Genomic DNA, 22,738 nt, shown 5'->3' with positions numbered 1-22,738 from the left:
CTAACCAAGCCGCGTTCTCGCAGGAGCACTAAACCTAGCGACAGGGGTTATACAAGCTCGCGGTGGAGCGCGACCATTTTACCGACTCGACGGCGTCCTCGCGCCGATTCCTCGACGCGCCGACGACGACGACGACGACGGAGACGACGACGTACGACGACGACGACGACGACGACGTACAGACGACGACGACGGGACGGACTACGACGGACGACGACGACGTACGACGACGACGACGACGACGACGACGGACGACGGACGACGACGACGACGACGACCTGATGACGAGACGACGACGACGACGACGACGACGACCGACGACGACGACGACGACGACGACGACGACGACGACGACGACGACGACGACGACGACGACGACGACGACGACGACGACGACGACGACGACGACGACGACGACGACGACGACGACGACGACGACGACGACGACGACTACGACGACGACGACGACGACGACGACGACGACGACGACGACGACGACGACGACGACGACGACGACGACGACGACGACGACGACGACGACGACGACGACGACGACGACGACGACGACGACGACGACGACGACGACGACGACGACGACGACGACGACGACGACGACGACGACGACGACGACGACGACGACGACGACGACGACGACGACGACGACGACGACGACGACGACGACGGACGACGACGACGACGACGACGACGACGACGACGACGACGACGACGACGACGACGACGACGACGACGACGACGACGACGACGACGACGACGACGACGACGACGACGACGACGACGCGACGACGACGACGACGACGACGACGACGACGACGACGACGACGACGACGACGACGACGACGACGACGACGACGACGACGACGACGACGACGACGACGACGACGACGACGACGACGACGACGACGACGACGACGACGACGACGACGACGACGACGACGACGACGACGACCGACGACGACGACGACCGACGACGACGACGACGACGACGACGACGACGACGACGACGACGACGACGACGACGACGACGACGACGACGACGACGACGACGACGACGACGACGACGACGACGACGACGACGACGACGACGACGACGACGACGACGACGACGACGACGACGACGACGACGACGACGACGACGACGACGACGACGACGACGACGACGACGACGACGACGACGACGACGACGACGACGACGACGACGACGACGACGACGACGACGACGACGACGACGACGACGACGACGACGACGACGACGACGACGACGACGACGACGACGACGACGACGACGACGACGACGACGACGACGACGACGACGACGACGACGACGACGACGACGACGACGACGACGACGACGACGACGACGACGACGACGACGACGACGACGACGACGACGACGACGACGACGACGACGACGACGACGACGACGACGACGACGACGACGACGACGACGACGACGACGACGACGACGACGACGACGACGACGACGACGACGACGACGACGACGACGACGACGACGACGACCGACGACGACGACGACGACGACGACGACGACGACGACGACGACGACGACGACGACGACGACGACGACGACGACGACGACGACGACGACGACGACGACGACGACGACGACGACGACGACGACGACGACGACGACGACGACGACGACGACGACGACGACGACGACGACGACGACGACGACGACGACGACGACGACGACGACGACGACGACGACGACGACGACGACGACGACGACGACGACGACGACGACGACGACGACGACGACGACGACGACGACGGACGACGACGACGACGACGACCGACGACGACGACGACGACGACGACGACGACGACGACGACGACGACGACGACGACGACGACGACCGACGACGACGACGACGACGACGACGACGACGACGACGACGACGACGACGACGACGACGACGACGACGAACGACGACGACGACGACGACGACGACGACGACGACGACGACGACGACCGGACGACGACGACGACGACGACGACGACGACGACGACGACGACGACGACGACGACGACGACGACGACGACGACGACGACGACGACGACGACGACGACGACGCGACGACGACGACGACGACGACGACGACGACGACGACGACGACGACGACGACGACGACGACGACGACGACGACGACGACGACGACGACGACGACGACGACGACGACGACGACGACGACGACGACGACGACGACGACGACGACGACGACGACGACGACGACGACGACGACGACGACGACGACGACGACGACGACGACGACGACGACGACGACGACGACGACGACGACGACGACGACGACGACGACGACGACGACGACGACGACGACGACGACGACGACGACGACGACGACGACGACGACGACGACGACGACGACGACGACGACGACGACGACGACGACGACGACGACGACGACGACGACGACGACGACGACGACGACGACGCGACGACGACGACGACGACGACGACGACGACGACGACGACGACGACGACGACGACGACGACGACGACGACGACGACGACGACGACGACGACGACGACGACGACGACGACGACGACGACGACGACGACGACGACGACGACGACGACGACGACGACGACGACGACGACGACGACGACGACGACGACGACGACGACGACGACGACGACGACGACGACGACGACGACGACGACGACGACGACGACGACGACGACGACGACGACGACGACGACGACGACGACGACGACGACGACGACGACGACGACGACGACGACCACCACCACCACCACCACCACCACCACCACCACCACTACAACGGCGGCGACAATGACGCCGAGACGATGCGGTCGCACGCGCGACTGTCACTGACTTAACGACCAACAACGACAATTTACCGCGGCCGGGAGTCGGGACGATCTACCGCGCGCGCGGCATGTCAACTCTCGCGCGGAAATCGCGGGATCTCAGAGCCGTGCCGTGCCTCGCCGTACCTCGCCGATGTGCCGTGAGCGCGAGCGATCTCGAAAACAACGGTCCGCCATCTTTTCGGTCGGCCAAAACACCCGTTTTGCGACGATACGTGCGTACCATTTCCCTCTTACACAAACTGACGCACGTGCAAGGGAAGACAGAATCACGCTCGAGGGAAACCTAACCTGAAATCGCCGTGAGCTGAAGTCGTGCGCCCGGCGCGCCACAGTGACGAGACTAGCGGACCAGCCCCGAGTGCTTACTAGCGGATAAGCCCCAAACATAAGTTTCAGGTTTGATCGCCCACGAAATATTAGACATTAACGATAATGAAAAAACTACACTGGATTCGTGTTCAGCATGCATTATTCTTTATAATCACGTACCTCGAGATTTGGAGAGCAAATATTATTGCAGATATTACAATATTTCCACGCGCAGAAAATTTCACTTTCACCTTCCGAAAACACGTTTGCCCTCGTAAAAATCATAACACGGCAGGTAACCTGCCGAAACTCCGTTGGTCACATGGGTACCAGCGTTTACCATGTTAATAGCGAGTTCGCACAATATACAGGTTCCGAGATATTTGATTTAGCGGATTTACCCCGGTAGCGGTCTAGCCCCGGTCTCCCCTACTATATTTTCAATTATTCTTATAATATTTCTGCAATGTTGTTCTAATATTTCAACGAAATGTTGCAATTGTCTTTACAACATTACATTGCAACTTGTAACGTTCCTGCAATGTCTTGCAAGCTTCTATGCTGTATGGGTCTGTTTTAATTAAGAAAAACTCAAAAAATGAAAATAAAATTGTCGTGTACCAAATTTGGTCTTAAAATGACGTCTAATTCATGTCCTTTTCATGACGTCATACTTTCATATCCACAATAGGACGCCAAATACACGTCATATAAAGGACATATGACGTCGTGGACGAAATATGACCTTAAATTGACGTCAATAAGACCATGTGTGCTACCTGGGATATTTACATGGGAAATATATATATATATATATATATATATATATATATAATTTCTGTAACTTTTAAAGTAAATATCTCAGAAATGGGTCGGACAATCGATCGCAAATTTAACACAGGTTTTTGGGATATATAAGTGCACAATCTCTGTAAATTTCAGCTTTATCCCTTTATTTTGACATAAGCGACATACATTCTTTAATTAAGAATATTTCATAATATTTCAAAAATATTTTTGAAAATATTTGAAAAAAGATTATAAAACCAATAAGAAATAAAAATATTTTTTAAATATTTTGAAACAAGATTATGATACAATAAATATGTAGATTCGAATTAATATTTTAAAAATACATTTCAAATATTTAAGAAAATTTTATCTGGGTGATAAAAAAGAACGTTTTTAAAAATATTTTTAAAAGATTCTTAAAATATTCTTAAAAATGTTACCACAAAAGGTTTTTAAACCATTTTAAAATATTCCTAAAACCATTTTAAAACGTTTCTCGCAATATTTTTATAGAAATATTTAGAAATATTTTTTGAAAACATTTTGTGCTGTATGGGAGACGAGCAATGACGCATCTGGAATGAAAATAATTGATATAATAAACATTTTATTAAAGTAATTCAAACGTTTTTATAAAAAATAATCTTTGTAATAGCAATAATAATTATTAATATAACATTAAATAAAATTTTATATTGAAAATGAAAAAGTTGAAAACAATATTTTTAAATTTTTGAACTGCATTGACGCATTTTTGGTCATTTTTCTGCACCATGTGAACAGGCCGGTCAAAGACTTGCGGAATGCGGAATGCGTGATGCAGCCTCGGCACAGTACTGTTGGTCTCGATCATACATGCCATACAGTATTGTTGACGTTTTTTGCTAAAACTGTTTTGTGTGAATATGGAAACCAAAATAATGATGGTTGAAGAGTCTATTAAAGTTTTAATGAGAGTATACATGAGAACTCCAATGCTCCGTTATCGAAAGGAAAAAATAAGATTAGCTTTAGCAAAATTATTATTACTGTATACAACATTGTCAAAAGAGAAATCCAAAAGAAGAATGTGGGTCAGGCCTATTTATTCAATTCAGCAGCGTTTTATCAATTAAAAACAACATGTTATCATAATGTCGAAAAGTACTATCATCACTTGTTGTAGGTGCTGCTGAACCACTACGTAAGTATGTATTTTTCTTCTTCTTTGCTTTATTGAAAGAGTCTCGTAGGTTTCTCCAACGCTTTTTCACATCTTCTACAGTGAATTTATAATCTGAAAATATATTTCTTATTCATGAAATGTATAGATAAGTTTTCAATAACAAAAAATTTTTAATGTTTATTTTTTACTTATCTTTTAGTTCTTTCAAAACGTCACACCATGCATCACGAACTTTTAATGTAGTTCTCTTTTTTACATCTATTGTGTGATTCCACAAACAAGGTCTCATCTGAACTGCAGTAATTAAAATTTCATCAGCTTCGAGCCAACGCCTGTCTTGCTTGCCTCGACATGTTTTCTTTTCTGGTGGATCATCATAACTATCTTCCATTTGGTCATCTTCATCTACATCAACATCATTATGATGTACTTCAGATTCTTGTAGTAATTCCTCCTCCTCAGGCATTGTCTCTGAAGGATTTTCAGCACAGTTTAATTTACCTACAATTTAAAAACAAATTGTATAACATATATTTATAATATTTGTTATGTATGCATATATAATAATGTAGTATCAAATTTCGATCAAATTGTATTTAGCAAAACATAAAACTAACCTTTTAATAAACGATTTTTTTCATCTACATATAAACTTTCATTTTTCAAATCCACGTGCGCATGTGCGCACGTATTACAATAATGCGCATAGTATTACCTATATTTATTAATTACTTTTTTATTTATTAATGAAAGTCATTTATATATTTTGTTTTTATTGTATTTGTCTTTAGTCATACGGCATAATGTTTTAACTATAATGTTACAATTTTTTGTAAGTTGATGTGTATCTAGTAATAAAGATCTATGTAAATAAAAACAAATACCACAAATCGAATTTTTTATATAATAATTATATAATTAGCAAGATGTACATTACAAATGTATACAAATGAAGCAATTAAATAATAAACATAGTTAATAAGGAAAGTGCTTTAGAACTATTAATGCACATACAAATTAATAAGTAAATAACAATAAAATCATAATGTCTTACTTTTAGAAAAACAAAATAGTACATATATTAAAAACATTATTTTTCTTAAATTACCTTTTAAAATCTTATGTTATATGTAACAGTTTTAATAATATTACATATATAGTATAGTATAGTGAAGATCACATATCAGATCATCTATCACATATCTATCATCTATCTAAGATCACCTATCACATAAATAAAAAATGTTAAACAAAAATATTGTTTTGCGTATTAAATAATAAAATTATATTAAATTTAAAAAACAATGTGACTGAAAATATTATTTTAAACTTAAAATCTTACTTAAAAGAAACAGTCTTTTTTATAATATCACATATAGTAATGTATCACATATTGTAATAAAAAATACTGTACTAATAAAAAATAAAAATAATGTATGAAAAAAATAAAAATCATTAAAAACAAAAAATATTACATTCTTTATAGTGGAGAAAATAAAGCATCTGTTATCATTTTCTTTCTTATATTTTTCTCAGATTGTGGAAGATTTGTCAAGTGAGCAACAATAAATTGTGTAAATGCTTCGTCTTCATTATTGTTTTCACGTTTGTTATCTAAAACATTGATGATTTTCTGGCTAACCGATGTAAACATATTGTCTAATTCCTTTGTTTCATCGACTTTACTTTTTTTAGATTTAGGTTTTGTATGTAATACGTCTGATTGTGAATCTTTGTCAATGTTGCGTTTATGTGTTACGTGTGCTTCAAGAGTATCTTCTAAAATATTTTCTTTATTATTTTCACCATTAAAATTATTATCTTCTGTTTCGTGCATAGAATGACTTGATTTTCCTTTGGTATCAAATACTTCATTTGAACTAGATTGTGGAATTTCTGTTGATAGTTCTAAAGATGATGTAGATGTTGAAGCTTTATTTGCTTTTATATTACTGCATGTTCTGAAAATATAAGAATATATAAGTATATATACATATTATACTATTAAAATGCGGATTTTCAAGCAATTATCATTATAAACCTTCGTCTCTTGATATAATTGTCAAGAAAAGATAATTGAGTATAAAATGCAAAGGGTTTATGAGTTGAAGCACCACTTCCACTCTTATATTAACTATCTATTATTCGTTTCTCACGATTATATTGATTTCTTAGAGATGTGCATCTAGTTTGACAATAATCAGGTGTATATAAGTTGCCTGTAAAAATGTTGAGATTTTATCATTATAATTAGCATAATATATATTAGCAATAAGACATAATAAGAAATATTAATTAAAAATATTTGATATTTACCATAATTTTTATTTTGCATTATTTTAGAAATTTCTTTCCAAGCATTATCTTTAATTATTATATTTTTAAAATCTTTGTGTCCTTTATTGTACAGAAATGGCCGTTCTCTATATAATTCAATTAGAAAAGCATCACCGTCTTTTTCTTCTATAGAAATATTATTTTCATTTTTATTTGACACTTCATTGTCTGTACAATATGTATTATTAGATTCACAATAGTGATGATCTTCCATTTTTACTAAAAGGAATTAATAAAAGGATATATATAGATAACATTAGATAATATACGTACATACATATAGATTTTGTTAAATATTATACAAATTTAATAATTAACAAGATTTTTAAACATATATAATACTATTAAATCAAATAATATTTAATTTAGTAGAACATTTTATTTATAAGTACATTAAATAAATTTCTTTGAACAAAGAAGTTAGGTTATATTCACAGTTATTGAAATATATTTCAAATATGAAATATTATTATTACATATTTATAAGTTTAAAATGTATTATGTCATAACTATTTACAAAATATTCATTATTAATTGTATAATATAATTGTTATTTGTGTTTATACATATACACAAGTTTTACGTTTATTCCTTAAAACGTCGCGTATACTACACAAGACAGGAAACATTAACACAGTATTGTGCGTTACATAAGACAAAGACTTAAGGCATAAAACACTGCCTTAAGGTTATAAGACAGCCATTCTGCTCAGGCACTTCGTAGAAAATACATGCCATGTGACTCCAGCTTAAGAATTACACGCACGCGTGTCGCGTTGGAACGCGAAATGTGGGTGGGCTTACAAGAAAAAAGAGAGGCGCATGCAAAGGAGCACAAAGGAAAGAGTACTTGCGTTACAATATTTTTAACCCTCAAACACCTCACTTTTTGGGCCACCCGTTTTCTTTTTTTTTTAATATCTCAAGATTTAATGCACCAATTTTAAAGTCTTTTTTTTTAATCAATACACCAAACAATAAAGAAAAAGAATATATAGGGGAGACCGGGGCTAAGCCGACAACGGGGCAAACTTGACACTAGGCTTTTTGCCAATTTAAATCTATCGTAGAAACTTGCCTTTCCTACTGTAAATGCGTCTTTATGTGCCAGTATTATCAACGGAATTTGGTAACATTCTGAGTTATAGTGTAATTTTTAACGCGACATAAGCGTTTTTGATAGTGAAAAGTAATTTTTCTGATCTCTCGAAAATGTCTACTCTTTCATCGAGCTTTACTCTTGCGAATCTACCGGTAAGTGATTTTGATGGGAAATTTGATGCTCTATATGAATCCGATAATCGTTTTTGCATATTTTCAAAATTTTCATGTTTTTGAAGTGACAAATGTGAAAAACGACGTCCGGGGCAAAGTCAACACCACGCCGTTTCGTCGGCTTCCAGTAACAAACGATGCTTGTCATGCAGCCGTATGGCTCATGACAAATGTATGCGCACGTCCGATCGCGAGTTTACCTGCATTAATTGTTTTTCAGACATGAGTTTAGATGAAGATAATTGAAAGTTCAACAATTTTTGTTTTCATTATTTTAAATGATTGTTCTAGCTACTTTATTCCGAATTTTTGTACTTTTTAAATACACAATAAACAATGTATTTTCATTTTCAGACAGTAAAAAATAAGTTCCAGATCAAATTGTGTCGATCAGACAAAGTGTTGAGTTTGCCCCGGCGGGGTGTCGAGTTTGCCCCGGCATTTTTCAATTCGAAAATTTGTCTTCGCGTCACTTTTCCTTTCCTGGCGGCAAAACAAAGCGACGTACAGCAAAACTTCCTGAATCAATTTTGTACCTGAAGAAACACTCTTTAAATATGTACCATTGAATTTGCCTAAAAATTTTAATTAAATATTAAAAATTGCCTTTGAAAAAATAGTGTCGGCTTAGCCCCGGTCTCCCCTAGATGAAAATGACATAAAATTTTGGTATTCGAGATATTTTGAAAAAAAGAGAACCAAAAAAGATCCGCAAAACCGTGTTTTTTTTTAAATTAAATCTGTTTTTTTTTTTTTTTAAGAGATGCAAGGATATTTAATTAGATATGAATTGGAAGGTAATAAGTTGTACTTAAAAAAAAAAATACGTCATAATAATTTGTTCCAAAAAGTATGTTTAATCGATGAGATAAAGTTAGGTGATTTTTGTACTTTTATCAAACGAATATTCTGTGTAAAAAGTCACATTCTCCGTTAAAAATAATGAGATAAACTGCCTGTGGCGTTGACTATGAAGTATTTGGGAGTAATTACAATAATAATATTAAAAATCCAAAATGACAAATCAACAATTATGGCTACATATATAGAGCTAAAATGGAAAAAATTTGCATGTTTCTGAATAAAATTCGGGTATACAAATGACAAATAGCATGAAATAAATATTTTTAAATATTCATTTAAAAATATATTTATTTATAATCATTTACTCATCAGTTTGTATGGCACAATTGCAACATATTTTGGCGACATGTTGTCTACACATTGGCCGTTTGCACTGCAAGCACATGTAAAAAGTTTTCCTGTCTAAAGTATAGGAACAAAATGCACATCTTTTTTGTCTTTCCATTTTATTGTCGCTTATTAGATCGCGCGGATCTTGATCTTCGGGAATCTCGTAATATTTCAGAAAACTTTCGATCTGAACGCGCAAATCTGATCGGAGAGTCGTAATCGTCAAGCGCCTCGATAAAAACGGCTTGATAAGTGCCAAACTGAGATCCAGTATGAAATCAGTGGGCTTCATTTTCACGTTATTCTCACATAAAGTATACAAAATCAAGGAATTTACATTTGCTTGATCTAACATGCCGTAAAAATATCGCATAAGCCATCGACGAGTTTTTCGAGCAGTTGTGTAATCGCGACACTTCTTATCGAAACTGTCAGTCCCACCCTTCATATTATTGTAAAAAACTACGATCTCAGGCTCATCTGTAGCACTATCGATTTTACCGTTTACGTGCAATGACGATAAAAATAAGACAGTCTCTTTTCCTTTGGAATTATACGATACTAATGTTTTTTTATCATGATAACAAAATTGAACGTTCATTCCTGCAGGTGGCATTTTTTTGAACTCTTCTGGAATTTCTCGTTTGTTTTTACGGATCGTTCCTACCATGGTCAAATTATAATCTTTCTTCATTTTATCGCAAATCGGTATGGAAGTAAACCAATCATCGCAAGTAATGTTTCGCCCGCTGTGATAAATTGGTTCCGATAATTTTCTAATATAATAGGAAGGAACTGTCTCGATCGAATCTTTGTCGACAATTCCAACGTAAGGGATCGCATTGTACATATAGTGAGTCATTGCATCATTTAGAGTGACAATTTTTAAACCACATTTATCTGGTTTCGCGGGCATATACACTCGAAATAAACATCTACCGCGAAATGGAAGCAATTGCTCGTCGATAATACAGTGTGCGTGTGGCTCGTAATTAGCCATGCAATTGGCAACAAACATGTCCCAAATTTCGCGAATATTTGCCAAACGATCGTCCGCTTTCCGCTTAGCACGCGTGTTCTTGTCGTCGAATCGCACGGAAAGCAGCAAAAACATAAATCGATTTTCGGACATTGTCGATCTGAACAGGGACATATTGTAAGGCGACCACAAATTTCTTACGTTTGTATGATTGACTTTGTGCAAACCCGCAAAATACAACAAACCTATCATAGCTCTCAATTCTACAAGATCTACAGATTTATGGTATGGACTAACGCGCCCGCCAGTTTCTGAAATCTTCGCGACTGTTCTGGCGATCTCTTCGTTCGTGTGAATCATAATAATATTTAGAATTTCATTGGTAAATAAAACAGACCATGCTTCGAGCGGTGTTGTCGCGTTTAGAGCCTGACCTTTCGGAGAAGGGACGTACTTCGGCAAAGAGCGTTTACCTCGAGGCTCTGGAGCGTTTCGTAACCATATAAAGTTGTTTTTTGAGCACAAGTAGGATTTACGACGTCGTTTTTTCGACTGCTGTGGCGCTTCTGCCTGCTGTATTGATATTTCTCCGTCGTTCCCATCTATTTCCATCTTGAAGTTGTCTTCTTCTGACTCGTAAATGCTCTCGGTTTTAACATGATCATCGTCGCTTTCGGTTTCATTGTCGTCAAAATCTGTGTCTTCAGCCAATTTGAAAACACTAAGCACCTCGGACGCTTGGCGAACACGAAAATGCGTCTCCATTACTGCATAAACAAGAAATGAATGTTAATTTATTTATAAAAAATATATTTTTTATTATGACTTAAAAATATATTATTATTATATTAATATATTAATATATTATAGCTAATATTTATTTATACTTACTTGATAAGATCGCAGTTAGTGTAAAAAAATATTTCTTGAGACGAACCGACGCCTTGCTATTCGAACGTTACCATCGCACTGGGTAAACATAACCCTAGTGAACTATATACTAAACTGGAATGTGTGAATTCACTCGAGAAGAAAACGGGACAAGCGAGAGGGAGAATTGACCAACCCCACCAACCCGTTCATGACGTACTAATGCTGGGTCTACAATGCGAGTCGCAAAGTCGTGAGTCGCAAGAATTGACCAATCACAGTCTAATTTGAGGAGAATAATCGACTGTGATTGGTCAATTCATGCGACTCACGACTTTGCGACTCGCATTGTAGACCCAGCATAAGGGCTGGTTTACAATGGGTGTTGTAAGTCGTGAGTCGTAAGAATTGACCAATCGTATACTACGTATACGCGAGCGTTACTTCTGTAGTAACTTACGATAATTCCTTCGCGTAAACAGCCCTAAGGGTGCCATTACATGGAGCGCGGAAACGCGGAAACGCGGAAGCGCGGAAGACAAAATTTACTAGATTTCCGTCGATCCGTTCCGTCTGTTTTGAATGCCTTATATTACATGGAGCACATTTTGAGCGGAAAAGCGGAACGGAGAATTATAAAATATTAATTTTTAACGGTATTTATTGATTAAAATGCTTGTATTCAATAGATAAGCTGAAAAGATAAGCATATTAATAAAAATTGCAATGAATTAAGTAAACACAATTTTAAGAAATGAATACAAATGTCTATTTGTCACTATACTGTTCCGCTTTTCCGCGCAAATTGTGCTCCATGTAATATAAGGAGAAACAAACTCGCGGAACGGACGCGTCAAATGTTCGTTCTTTTTCTCTGTACTGTTGCACGCAGATACCTCAGATAGGTTATGTATTTTTATAATATATTCTATCCCGCTTAGAATATTGTGGATATTTCTCCGTGAAATTGGAAAAGTGATTTAATTGTTATAAACTATTCGGTAGAACAAGCGCTAATGCATAAGTGCTCTATAGCCGTGACTCCTAGTGCAGGCTAGTTGTGGCACGTGCGAAAGACTCCAAATATATATATATATATATATATATATATATATATATTCTATCGATTACAAATCTCGGAAGAAAAAGTTATTTTGTACTTCGTGTATTTTATTAATTATTTTAAAAGTATATCATGGATCCAAATATCATGTTAATGATTATTATGAAGTTTCTCATACAAGCAAGAGATGAACCGATGAGACATGCAGAAATAACAATGAAAAAAGTGACTTCAATGTATTATTTGTACTTGCGTTACAAGAAATTGGAAGACAAAAAGAATCGAAGAATATCGGTACGACCTATTTTTACCGAAGAAAGAAGACTTGCACAAGATGACAGCAACAATTTACTTGTAGAGATGAGATTGACAGATCCCGAAAAATACTTCAACTATCTCAGAATGTCATCAACAATCTTCAATGAGTTACTCAAGCTTGTATAAAATATTGTATATGTATTTAATATCTTGTATTTAATATCTCAAGCTTGAGATATTAACTGTTAAAGTTATATACTTGATGTTTATTGTTTAGCACTTCTTGGCACACACACACACACAAAACACGCATGATTTCCGCTGTTCCGCACAAATGCGATAGAAAGAAGCGACGGAAACGCGGAATCTAGTTACTTTCTTTCCGCGTTTCCGCGTTTCCGCGTTTCCGCGCTCCATGTAATGGCACCCTAAGAGCACAGTTGACGGAAAGTCGACGGCAAGTCGACTTTTATAAGTCGACTTCTAGTCGACTTCTAAAAATGGCGAAAAGTCGACTAAAAGTCGACTTCTAAATAGTCGACTTCTAAAAATGGCGGAAAGTCGACTAAAAGTCGACTTTTAAATAGTCGACTTATAAAAAGACGGAAAACAGTCAAGCGGCGCGTCATGCATCATCAATATGGCGGCGAATCTCGAGGAGGCTGGAGGACCAGATGAGTGGACCAGAGTTTACGCGAGTGCGAGGAATACGTGCCGCGAGACAGGACACGATAAGACGCCAGATAGTTCTTGCAGGTATGGCGGATCAAGTCGCGAGAAAGGTTTTGCCCGACGAGGTAAAAGAGGATCAGGATAAGGCCAAGTGGAAACATGCTTACAGGTTAGGTATGGTGTGTTATTAATTATCATCGATAATTAAGACCTATTGAATGCGACCTCTCCATTCTGTATCATCTTTCAGAACACCAGAAATGAAGGAACCTGTGTTCATGCATTCTTCGTGCGTTCTACGGAAAATCAGTCCGGAATAGGTGGTTTATAAAGAGGTGTACGAAACGAATAAGATGTACATGCGAGGTGTCACGATGATAGAACCCGAATGATTGCCGAAATTCGCCCATGCTATGCCATCTTAGTGAACCATTGGTTGATCCACCGCCAAGGTATTTTTATCACAATTGTTGCTTTATAATGTTTTTCCTACTTATTTATAAAGATATTTATAGATATAATCAATGAACCGGGAAGATCATTTGCCGCGTGTCTGGTACATTCGGAAAGGCCAAATGGGCACTACCATCGATGGATATAGAGCATCCGTGGACGGTGTCAAGTGGTTAGCGTATTTCTTCTTGGAGGGTCAAGTGTGCCCTAAGCTGAAACGATTTGTCCCGTCGCTGCTGACGACACCTGGGAGCATCACCAAGTCATGGGCCAGGTAAATCGTTATTCTATCTCCTTTTGATTTCACGTTGATTCATCGAATAGATTACATCAATTCAATACGATTTTTTCAGGTTGATACCACGCACTCAAGCAATAGTACAAACGCTGCAGTCGCAGGGAGTCGTGTCCAAACACAAACTGCTAGAAATCTGGGGTTCGGATAAAAAATGTGAGATTTTAATTTATAAAATAATATTTAGATATTATCATAGACTTCTATACAATACTAGACCGCTGACAGACATCTCGCCCGTGATGCTTGCCGCCATGTTGATTTTAGTCAAGATATGCTATACTACTATTCTATACAAGTGGTTTTATACAAGATTTCTATACAATAGTCTGGCATATACAGAATGTCCAAAAGAAAGGGTTTAATACTACAGGAGTAGTGGTTCGATTTCGGCATCCAAGTACGCTACACGTCGAAGGCATGACTTACAAACTTATTGATAACATGTACCAATATTTAACACAAAAACATTCGCCTGCTTCGTTATGTACTGTAATAACGAATGCAGATAAACGCACATCATGAGCAACTGAACACCCGATAGTGACTTATTGTTAATTCAATATGGCCGCACCCTTCACTAACACTTGCACCTTGCACTCGCATCAGCTTTTCGGCAGTGCGTCCATAGATGTTAGTGGTCTAGTATAAAAGTCTGTGGATATTATATATTTATAATAATATATATATATATATAATATTATTATATATTTACAACATTATGATAATAATATGATATATATTTATATAGCTAATTTTGCATATTGTTTCGCGATTAACGCTGGAATGTTTTAATTTTAGTTCTGTTATTGTCAGCTTACCAGAAGTGGCTGCCGGAATCCGCGCACGCAGAAGTGGCACAGATATGGCCGCCTTTGTAATTAAGAATAAAACATTAGGATTGTAATTATACAGTTTTTTAGATAATTAAATTATTTTATATATGAAAAAAAATCGAAATGCATCAGTTTTAGCCCTCCAGCAAGGGGTCGATTGTGTATCTTGAAATAATGAGGTAAAAATTACAAAAGTGAGAAAATTTATTAGCGTATCTACGATTTTATTTATCAAAATCTAATAAAATCTGTTAACTTTTGTTATTTTTACCTCGTTTCAAGATACACAATCGACCTCCAGACGTACGCGGCGGTTTATTTTATCGACTTTAAAAGTTGGCGGGAAGTCGACTTTCGTCATGACGGGAAGTCGACTTTTCATCATGACGGGAAGTCGACTTTAAGTCGGTGGTTTTTGCGACATTCGCCGACTTCAAGTCGACTTCAAGTCGACTTTCGTCCTTAAAAATGTCGACTTCTCTGCCAAGTCAGTTTCGGTAGAAGTCGACTTCAAGTCGACTTAAAGTCGACTTTTTGCTCTTAGGGAGGATTTTTCTTCGCGTAAACGGGATTTTGTAGTAACTTACGATAATTTACTTCGCGTAAACGAGTGATTTATCGTAAGTTACTACAGAAGTAACACTCGCGTAAACGTATAGTAACAGTCTATTAAGCTGGCCACACACACTTTTTCGTAACAGTAACAGTAGGATTTCGACCAATCGCGTTACTCGATTCGGAAACGTACGGCCGTACGTTCGAGCAACGCGATTGGTCGAAATCCTACTGTTACTGTAGTGCGATTCTGTAACTCGTTATGAGGTATCGACTATCGTTGCGCAGATATTTCATATGGTAAAAAAGCTGCGCAATTGTCGTTATAGCTCATAACGACGGCATAACGAGTTACAGAATTGCACTACTGTTACGAAAAAGTGTGTGTCCGGGCCTTTATGCTAGGTCTACAATGCGAGTCGCAAAGTCGTGAGTCGCAAAAATTGACCAATCACAATCGAATTTGAAGAGAATAATCGACTGTGATTGGTCAATTCTTGCGACTCACGATTTTGCGACTCGCATTGTAGACCCAGCATTATTCTTCTTGCGGTCGAAGAATAATTAACTGTGATTGGCCAATTCTTACGACTTACGACCTACAACATCCATTGTAGACCGGGCCTAAATATAAAGTCAGGGTGGAGTCCCATGGAGCGGATTACGCGGAAGCGGAACGAGCGGATCACCAATCACAGGACCGTTTCGACGGAATCTTTGAAAGAGTTCTATCAGAATGATCCCGTGATTGGTGATCCGCTCGTTCCGCTTCCGCGTAACGTAGGGCGTAGAAGATCGTCCTTGTTTCTTTTTTATCCGAGTCGCCAATCTACCTATGTTACTTGCATCGTGAAGAGACGCGCGAACGTTGAGCGGCTTTGATTTCTGGAGCGCCATTAAGCAATTTTAAGTCGTATATTTTTCTACGAAGAAATAGCGTTCGAAAAATCAAGTTAAATATATACAGAAGTAAGTGTCGATTTCTATAACGTATATATCTAGTAGATAAACTTCATTTAACGCCTTACGCATAACGAAGAAATCGTTTCGATCAAAGATTCGAAATTACGATCGCTGTATTCTTACGACTTGCTGCTTTCCAAGTAGAACAACAAGGCTGCGGTCCATTTGATGCTACAAATGCTTCGAAGCATTCTTCTTCTCCTTTCTTTCAATGAAGAAAGAAGAAGAAAAAGAACGCTTCGAAGCACTTGTAACATCAAATGGACCGGAGCCCAAGTCACAATAGAATCAAAATAATGTCAAAATGACGGTGTTTGGTCACTTTATCATCATTTTAACGTCATTTTGACTTCATTGTGACTTTCTGTTCTACCTGGGTTGCATCGCGAGAGAGATCAGTAGTCTCGTAAAAATTACATATGATCAACTTTCAGCAAAATGTCATCAGAGATGAACTGGATAACGTGCAACAAATGCTTCGCCCCGTTGTACAGAGGGAAGCGTCCCTATGTCATCACACAGTGTGGCCACATTTCCTGCCAGAATTGTTTACAGCAAGGTAAACTTTGAGAAAAATTTTCGTGCGTTACGATTTATTTTCCACGATTTCAACTGTTCACCATTTGCGACTTACAGTCGAGCAGCCGCAATGTCCGCAATGCCAGCGTGGTACCATGTCCGTAGCCCTGGAGGAGCCGCTGAAGCCGAGGCTGATCCCGTACTTCCAGCCACTCGGCGAGATTCTGGAAATGCAGTGCAAAGTAGACATGTTTTGGGGCAACCAGATGAAAATATTGATGCACCGCTTCACTGAACTAGTACAAAAAATTCTTATTGCTTGGTTTCTCGTAGTCCTAATTTCTTACGATCTTGTACCTATATCGCTCCTATTGTATCTTTATATCTTTTTAAATTTTTGTATCGACGATATGCTCTAAGGATAAGGAGTACGAGTTGCTGAAGACCCGACTTTGGCTGAAACAACGCAATTTTAAGGCATTGACGGATAAGTACATGAGCGTGAAGAATGAGAAGGATAAGCTCAAGAAGAAACTAATGTTCTATCAGATGCACAGAGGAACTCCACGATCTGCATACCGCGGGGTGGAGCCGCTATCCGATTCTAGTATCCCTGTGCCGACCTCGCAATCAGGGTAAAGTGTAAAAGCTTTAAACAATACAAAAAGGATGACGGGTATTGCATCTCCGAAGATCGGGAGTAACAAAAACGGATCTTCTTTTATAAACTGCGGTTCACTTAACACTATACAAATGTTTTGAAGTAGCAAAATGTATTTTGCAGTACAGCAATGTATTCCTCTTCTTTCTTTCGGTGAAGAAAGAAGGAGAAGAAGAACGCTTCAAAGCATTTTGTAGCATCGAATGAACTGCAGCCATAAAATTGTGCCATTTAATAGTATAAGTTCCGACAAATGGTTACTGCTACGTATCGTTATCCTGCATAATTCGAATATTTGTAAATAATTCGAAAATAAAATGATATCGTTATATTCGTTTTCATTGCTGTTTGCAGGTACTCTATGGAATCGTCGGGTTCTCCAAATAAAATGTACGCTTTCCTATTCGAGTCGACCGATTCTATGAATATAACGCCCATGGGAACGATCGATTAGGAAAGCGTATAGAACTGCTGATGGTTTTCGCATATCCTTCAATCGTAAACCTCTGCAACCTACGGATTCCCAAAATATGTAATCTTAAATTGTAGTTCTATAACAAATAGATACATTCTTTCTTCGTTTATTACTTTTTCATAATGTTATCATGTTTCATTATGTTATCTCGAGTTCGCAGTGTTATTTTATTTAATTTACGTACAAGCGAGAATGCGAACTTTCGTTGTAAAATTAAAGAAATACGATCTCAAATATGTGAAAGAAAATGTGAATTATTTTTATTATAAATTTATGGAAAAAAAATGTTACGTATTTGAGATATACGTTTAATATAGATATTATTCCTTATCATAATACATTGAGTTTTTTTTCTTATCAGTTTCGTATTCGCAAATCAGGTACGTGTGTAGTTGAGGTGAACACAACATAGATATCGATATATTCTAAGATTTATTGGTCATTTCGATATACATATTATATAATCTATTATTCGTTCTTCAGACTTATGCGTCATACGTCTATTATAGATTTGATACCCTGCAGATTCAAATTGGCATTTAAATCCACACTTTAAATTTAAAGCGACATTCGATCGGTAAAATAGGCGGCAATTCTTCCGCGATAAAAACATTCGCCGATCCGGTTCTCATATAAGTCCGGCGGTTCTCGCCTCTAATCGGACTTATATTGAATGATGCGATTTTTACGAATAATTCATGATGTAAATCTTTTCCTTGCTGTTATAGACTAAAGAAAAGATGCACCGAGCATAAACTGCTATTGTGGGCAATTAAGGGTGGTTCTGGGGGTCGATAGTGTATCTTGAAATGAGGTGAAAATTACAAAAGTGAACAGATTTACTAGATTTGGACAAATAAAATCATAGATGCTTCAGTAAATTTCCTCACTTTTGTAATTTTCATCTCGTTTCAAGATACGCGCAATAGAGTCCCTCTGATAACGGGGGACGGGAATTACGTGTGAATTCGGCTATACTTCGGTTTAGACTCAGAAACGTTCGGAGGATCTGCGTACGTACGGCATGCACCCGGTAAAAATGGTAGTGTAAGTAGTGTTCTAAAAATAACAAAAGGAAAATTAAAGAAAGAACATAATTTCGGATATCTACTTGACGTGCGTATAAAATTTCTCGAAATTGCTTCGATTTCTTAAATACGTACGAGATATACTTATATTTGCGATCGAGAGATACGTGTTTCGCGCAAGTTCAAGATATTTACGGCGATATTTCTCAAGCAATATCGACGTTTCGCGCCAATCAGGGACCGTATTCTCGAGCCTGCCCTAAAGCCTTGTGTACACGATACTAGAAATCGGTCCGAGTTTCGGTTTAAGCCAATGAAACTGCTGCTTTTCTGTAAGAGCTGCAATTTGATTGGCTTAAACCGAAACTTGGACCGATTTCTAGCATCGTGTACACAAGGCTTTATGGCCGCGTTCAGCAGACACAACTGTTGAGTTCGTCTTATCAACACTTTGCGTTGATTGGTTGGTTCTAAAAGTATGAGCCAATCACGTTCGACTGCTACTCAGCGGCTTGGTCTTCTGAACGCGCCCGTCGATTTTCGTATGCGACTTTTTATTTGAAAAGCATTAAATTTCGCATGCGAGTTTCATGAAAACGATTCGAGAATAGGAGCCGATTTCACAGTCTCCGATTAATATTATTGTGATTCTCCGATAAAACTCACTCTGCATCTCTTTCTAAAGCTTTGTGTCCACGATGCTAGAAATCGCTCCGAGATCTTGGACGGAAAAAGAATTAACCAATCGCATTGGTCAATTGCCGAATTGTTTAAATATGATTGGTCAATTTTTTCTCCGACCTAGGTCTCGGAGCGATTTCTAGTATTGTGGACACAACCCTAAGAGCAAAAAGTCGACTTTAAGTCGACTTGAAGTCGACTTCTACCGAAACTGACTTGGCAGAGAAGTCGACATTTTTAAGGACGAAAGTCGACTTGAAGTCGACTTGAAGTCGGCGAATGTCGCAAAAACCACCGACTTAAAGTCGACTTCCCGTCATGATGAAAAGTCGACTTCCCGTCATGACGAAAAGTCGACTTCCCGCCAACTTTTAAAGTCGATAAAATAAACCGCCGCGTACATGTGGAGGTCGGTTGTGTATCTTAAAACGAGGTAAAAATAACAAAAGTTAACAGATTTTATTAGATTTTGATAAATAAAATCGTAGATACGCTAATGAATTTTCTCACTTTTGTAATTTTTACCTCATTATTTCAAGATACACAATCGACCCCTTGCTGGAGGGCTAAAACTGATGCATTTCGATTTTTTTTCATATATAAAATAATTTAATTATCTAAAAAACTGTATAATTACATTCCTAATGTTTTATTCTTAATTACAAAGGCGGCCATATCTGTGCCACTTCTGCGTGCGCGGATTCCGGCAGCCACTTCTGGTAAGCTGACAATAACAGAACTAAAATTAAAACATTCCAGCGTTAATCGCGAAACAATATGCAAAATTAGCTATATAAATATATATCATATTATTATCATAATGTTGTAAATATATAATAATATTGTTTTATATATATATATATATATATTATTATAAATATATAATATCCACAGACTTTTATACTAGACCACTAACATCTATGGACGCACTGCCGAAAAGCTGATGCGAGTGCAAGGTGCAAGTGTTAGTGAAGGGTGCGGCCATATTGAATTAACAATAAGTCACTATCGGGTGTTCAGTTGCTCATGATGTGCGTTTATCTGCATTCGTTATTACAGTACATAACGAAGCAGGCGAATGTTTTTGTGTTAAATATTGGTACATGTTATCAATAAGTTTGTAAGTCATGCCTTCGACGTGTAGCGTACTTGGATGCCGAAATCGAACCACTACTCCTGTAGTATTAAACCCTTTCTTTTGGACATTCTGTATATGCCAGACTATTGTATAGAAATCTTGTATAAAACCACTTGTATAGAATAGTAGTATAGCATATCTTGACTAAAATCAACATGGCGGCAAGCATCACGGCCGAGATGTCTGTCAGCGGTCTAGTATTGTATAGAAGTCTATGATAATATCTAAATATTATTTTATAAATTAAAATCTCACATTTTTTATCCAAACCCCAGATTTCTAGCAGTTTGTGTTTGGACACGACTCCCTGCGACTGCAGCGTTTGTACTATTGCTTGAGTGCGTGGTATCAACCTGAAAAAATCGTATTGAATTGATGTAATCTATTCGATAAATCAACGTGAAATCGAAAGGAGATAGAATAACGATTTACCTGGCCCATGACTTGGTGATGCTCCCAGGTGTCGTCAGCAGCGACGGGACAAATCGTTTCAGCTTAGGGCACACTTGACCCTCCAAGAAGAAATACGCTGACCACTTGACACCGTCCACGGATGCTCTATATCCATCGATGGTAGTGCCCATTTGGCCTTTCCGAATGTACCAGACACCCGGCAAATGATCTTCCCGGTTCATTGATTATATCTATAAATATCTTTATAAATAAGTAGGAAAAACATTATAAAGCAACAATTGTGATAAAAATACCTTGGCGGTGGATCAACCAATGGTTCACTAAGATGGCATAGCATGGGCGAATTTCGGCAATCATTCGGGTTCTATCACCGTGACACCTCGCATGTACATCTTATTCGTTTCGTACACCTCTTTATAAACCACCTATTCCGGACTGATTTTCCGTAGAACGCACGAAGAATGCATGAACACAGGTTACTTCATTTCTGGTGTTCTGAAAGATGATACAGAATGGAGAGGTCGCATTCAATAGGTCTTAATTATCGATGATAATTAATAACACACCATACCTAACCTGTAAGCATGTTTCCACTTGGCCTTATCCTGATCCTCTTTTACCTCGTCGGGCAAAACCTTTCTCGCGACTTGATCCGCCATACCTGCAAGAACTATCTGGCGTCTTATCGTGTCCTGTCTCGCGGCACGTATTCCTCGCACTCGCGTAAACTCTGGTCCACTCTGTCCTCCAGCCTCCTCGAGATTCGCCGCCATATTGATGATGCATGACGCGCGACGCGCCGCTTGACTGTTTTCCGTCTTTTTATAAGTCGACTATTTAAAAGTCGACTTTTAGTCGACTTTCCGCCATTTTTAGAAGTCGACTATTTAGAAGTCGACTTTTAGT

The 22,738-nt window shown here is 39.6% G+C and overlaps 4 protein-coding genes across 10 annotated transcripts; 2 read left to right on the top strand and 2 right to left on the bottom strand.

The window, feature by feature from the left end:
* Nucleotides 1-5,069: 5,069 nt before the first annotated feature.
* On the bottom strand, nt 5,070-11,997 carry LOC139773737 (piggyBac transposable element-derived protein 4-like). Of its 3 annotated transcripts, XR_011718416.1 has the most exons (8): nt 11,843-11,996; nt 11,425-11,718; nt 7,483-7,722; nt 7,208-7,385; nt 6,973-7,127; nt 6,275-6,390; nt 5,784-5,881; nt 5,070-5,667 (listed from the first exon to the last, which is right to left on the bottom strand). XR_011718416.1 is itself a non-coding variant. In XM_071708428.1 (2 exons), the coding sequence occupies exon 2, from the start codon at nt 11,714-11,716 to the stop codon at nt 9,944-9,946; it is 1,773 nt and encodes a 590-aa protein (XP_071564529.1). In that variant the 5' UTR covers nt 11,717-11,718; nt 11,843-11,997; the 3' UTR covers nt 9,913-9,943. The 3 variants fall into 3 exon arrangements, 1 of the variants encoding a protein (XP_071564529.1); XR_011718415.1 differs by lacking the exon at nt 6,275-6,390 and having other exon boundaries at nt 11,843-11,995; XM_071708428.1 differs by lacking the exons at nt 5,070-5,667; nt 5,784-5,881; nt 6,275-6,390; ... (1 more) ...; nt 7,208-7,385; nt 7,483-7,722 and having other exon boundaries at nt 9,913-11,718; nt 11,843-11,997.
* Nucleotides 11,998-12,239: 242 nt separating this feature from the next.
* LOC139773749 (probable ATP-dependent RNA helicase DHX37) lies at nt 12,240-15,605 on the top strand. 2 transcript variants are annotated; one of them, XM_071708457.1, is made up of 5 exons: nt 12,240-13,988; nt 14,065-14,266; nt 14,330-14,541; nt 14,621-14,718; nt 15,379-15,605. In XM_071708457.1, exons 3-5 carry the CDS (start codon nt 14,339-14,341, stop codon nt 15,441-15,443), a joined length of 366 nt encoding a protein of 121 aa, XP_071564558.1. In that variant the 5' UTR covers nt 12,240-13,988; nt 14,065-14,266; nt 14,330-14,338; the 3' UTR covers nt 15,444-15,605. The 2 variants fall into 2 exon arrangements, with proteins under 2 accessions (XP_071564558.1, XP_071564557.1); XM_071708456.1 differs by having other exon boundaries at nt 12,243-13,988; nt 15,364-15,605.
* A 1,076-nt stretch (nt 15,606-16,681) lies between these two features.
* On the top strand, nt 16,682-18,907 carry LOC139773747 (uncharacterized). The gene is made up of 5 exons (XM_071708453.1): nt 16,682-16,922; nt 17,351-17,475; nt 17,553-17,734; nt 17,856-18,070; nt 18,451-18,907. The coding sequence occupies exons 2-5, from the start codon at nt 17,355-17,357 to the stop codon at nt 18,548-18,550; spliced, it is 618 nt and encodes a 205-aa protein (XP_071564554.1). The 5' UTR covers nt 16,682-16,922; nt 17,351-17,354; the 3' UTR covers nt 18,551-18,907.
* Nucleotides 18,908-20,866: 1,959 nt separating this feature from the next.
* On the bottom strand, nt 20,867-22,629 carry LOC139773748 (putative ATP-dependent RNA helicase rha-2). Of its 4 annotated transcripts, none has more exons than XR_011718417.1 (5): nt 22,399-22,627; nt 22,126-22,327; nt 21,851-22,062; nt 21,674-21,771; nt 20,867-21,019 (listed from the first exon to the last, which is right to left on the bottom strand). XR_011718417.1 is itself a non-coding variant. In XM_071708455.1 (5 exons), exons 3-5 carry the CDS (start codon nt 22,051-22,053, stop codon nt 20,940-20,942), a joined length of 366 nt encoding a protein of 121 aa, XP_071564556.1. In that variant the 5' UTR covers nt 22,054-22,062; nt 22,126-22,327; nt 22,404-22,629; the 3' UTR covers nt 20,867-20,939. The 4 variants fall into 4 exon arrangements, 2 of the variants coding, with proteins under 2 accessions (XP_071564556.1, XP_071564555.1); XR_011718418.1 differs by having other exon boundaries at nt 22,409-22,627; XM_071708455.1 differs by having other exon boundaries at nt 20,867-21,004; nt 22,404-22,629.
* Nucleotides 22,630-22,738: the final 109 nt, after the last annotated feature.

The sequence above is a fragment of the Temnothorax nylanderi genome, unplaced genomic scaffold (genome assembly GCF_030848795.1).
Source record: "Temnothorax nylanderi isolate EJ_2023f unplaced genomic scaffold, tnyl_v1.0 TNYL_tig0067_pilon, whole genome shotgun sequence".
In the NCBI taxonomy this organism is placed as follows: Eukaryota; Metazoa; Arthropoda; class Insecta; order Hymenoptera; family Formicidae; genus Temnothorax; species Temnothorax nylanderi.
This window is presented reverse-complemented; position numbering and strand designations above follow the sequence as displayed.

What these genes read in the sequence shown, in the direction of transcription:
- LOC139773737 (XM_071708428.1), bottom strand. Translation starts at nt 11,716, where the DNA reads ATGGAGACGCATTTTCGTGTTCGCCAAGCGTCCGAGGTGCTTAGTGTT.
- LOC139773749 (XM_071708456.1), top strand. Translation starts at nt 14,339, where the DNA reads ATGAACCGGGAAGATCATTTGCCGCGTGTCTGGTACATTCGGAAAGGC. An exon ending in ATCACCAAGTCATGGGCCAG is followed by an intron (nt 14,542 to 14,620) that starts GTAAATCGTTAT and finishes CGATTTTTTCAG; the next exon opens with GTTGATACCACGCACTCAAG. An exon ending in CTGGGGTTCGGATAAAAAAT is followed by an intron (nt 14,719 to 15,363) that starts GTGAGATTTTAA and finishes TTTTAATTTTAG; the next exon opens with TTCTGTTATTGTCAGCTTAC.
- LOC139773747 (XM_071708453.1), top strand. Translation starts at nt 17,355, where the DNA reads ATGTCATCAGAGATGAACTGGATAACGTGCAACAAATGCTTCGCCCCG. An exon ending in TGCACCGCTTCACTGAACTA is followed by an intron (nt 17,735 to 17,855) that starts GTACAAAAAATT and finishes ATATGCTCTAAG; the next exon opens with GATAAGGAGTACGAGTTGCT. An exon ending in GTGCCGACCTCGCAATCAGG is followed by an intron (nt 18,071 to 18,450) that starts GTAAAGTGTAAA and finishes TGCTGTTTGCAG; the next exon opens with GTACTCTATGGAATCGTCGG.
- LOC139773748 (XM_071708454.1), bottom strand. Translation starts at nt 22,053, where the DNA reads ATGAACCGGGAAGATCATTTGCCGGGTGTCTGGTACATTCGGAAAGGC. An exon ending in ATCACCAAGTCATGGGCCAG is followed by an intron (nt 21,772 to 21,850) that starts GTAAATCGTTAT and finishes CGATTTTTTCAG; the next exon opens with GTTGATACCACGCACTCAAG. An exon ending in CTGGGGTTTGGATAAAAAAT is followed by an intron (nt 21,020 to 21,673) that starts GTGAGATTTTAA and finishes TTTTAATTTTAG; the next exon opens with TTCTGTTATTGTCAGCTTAC.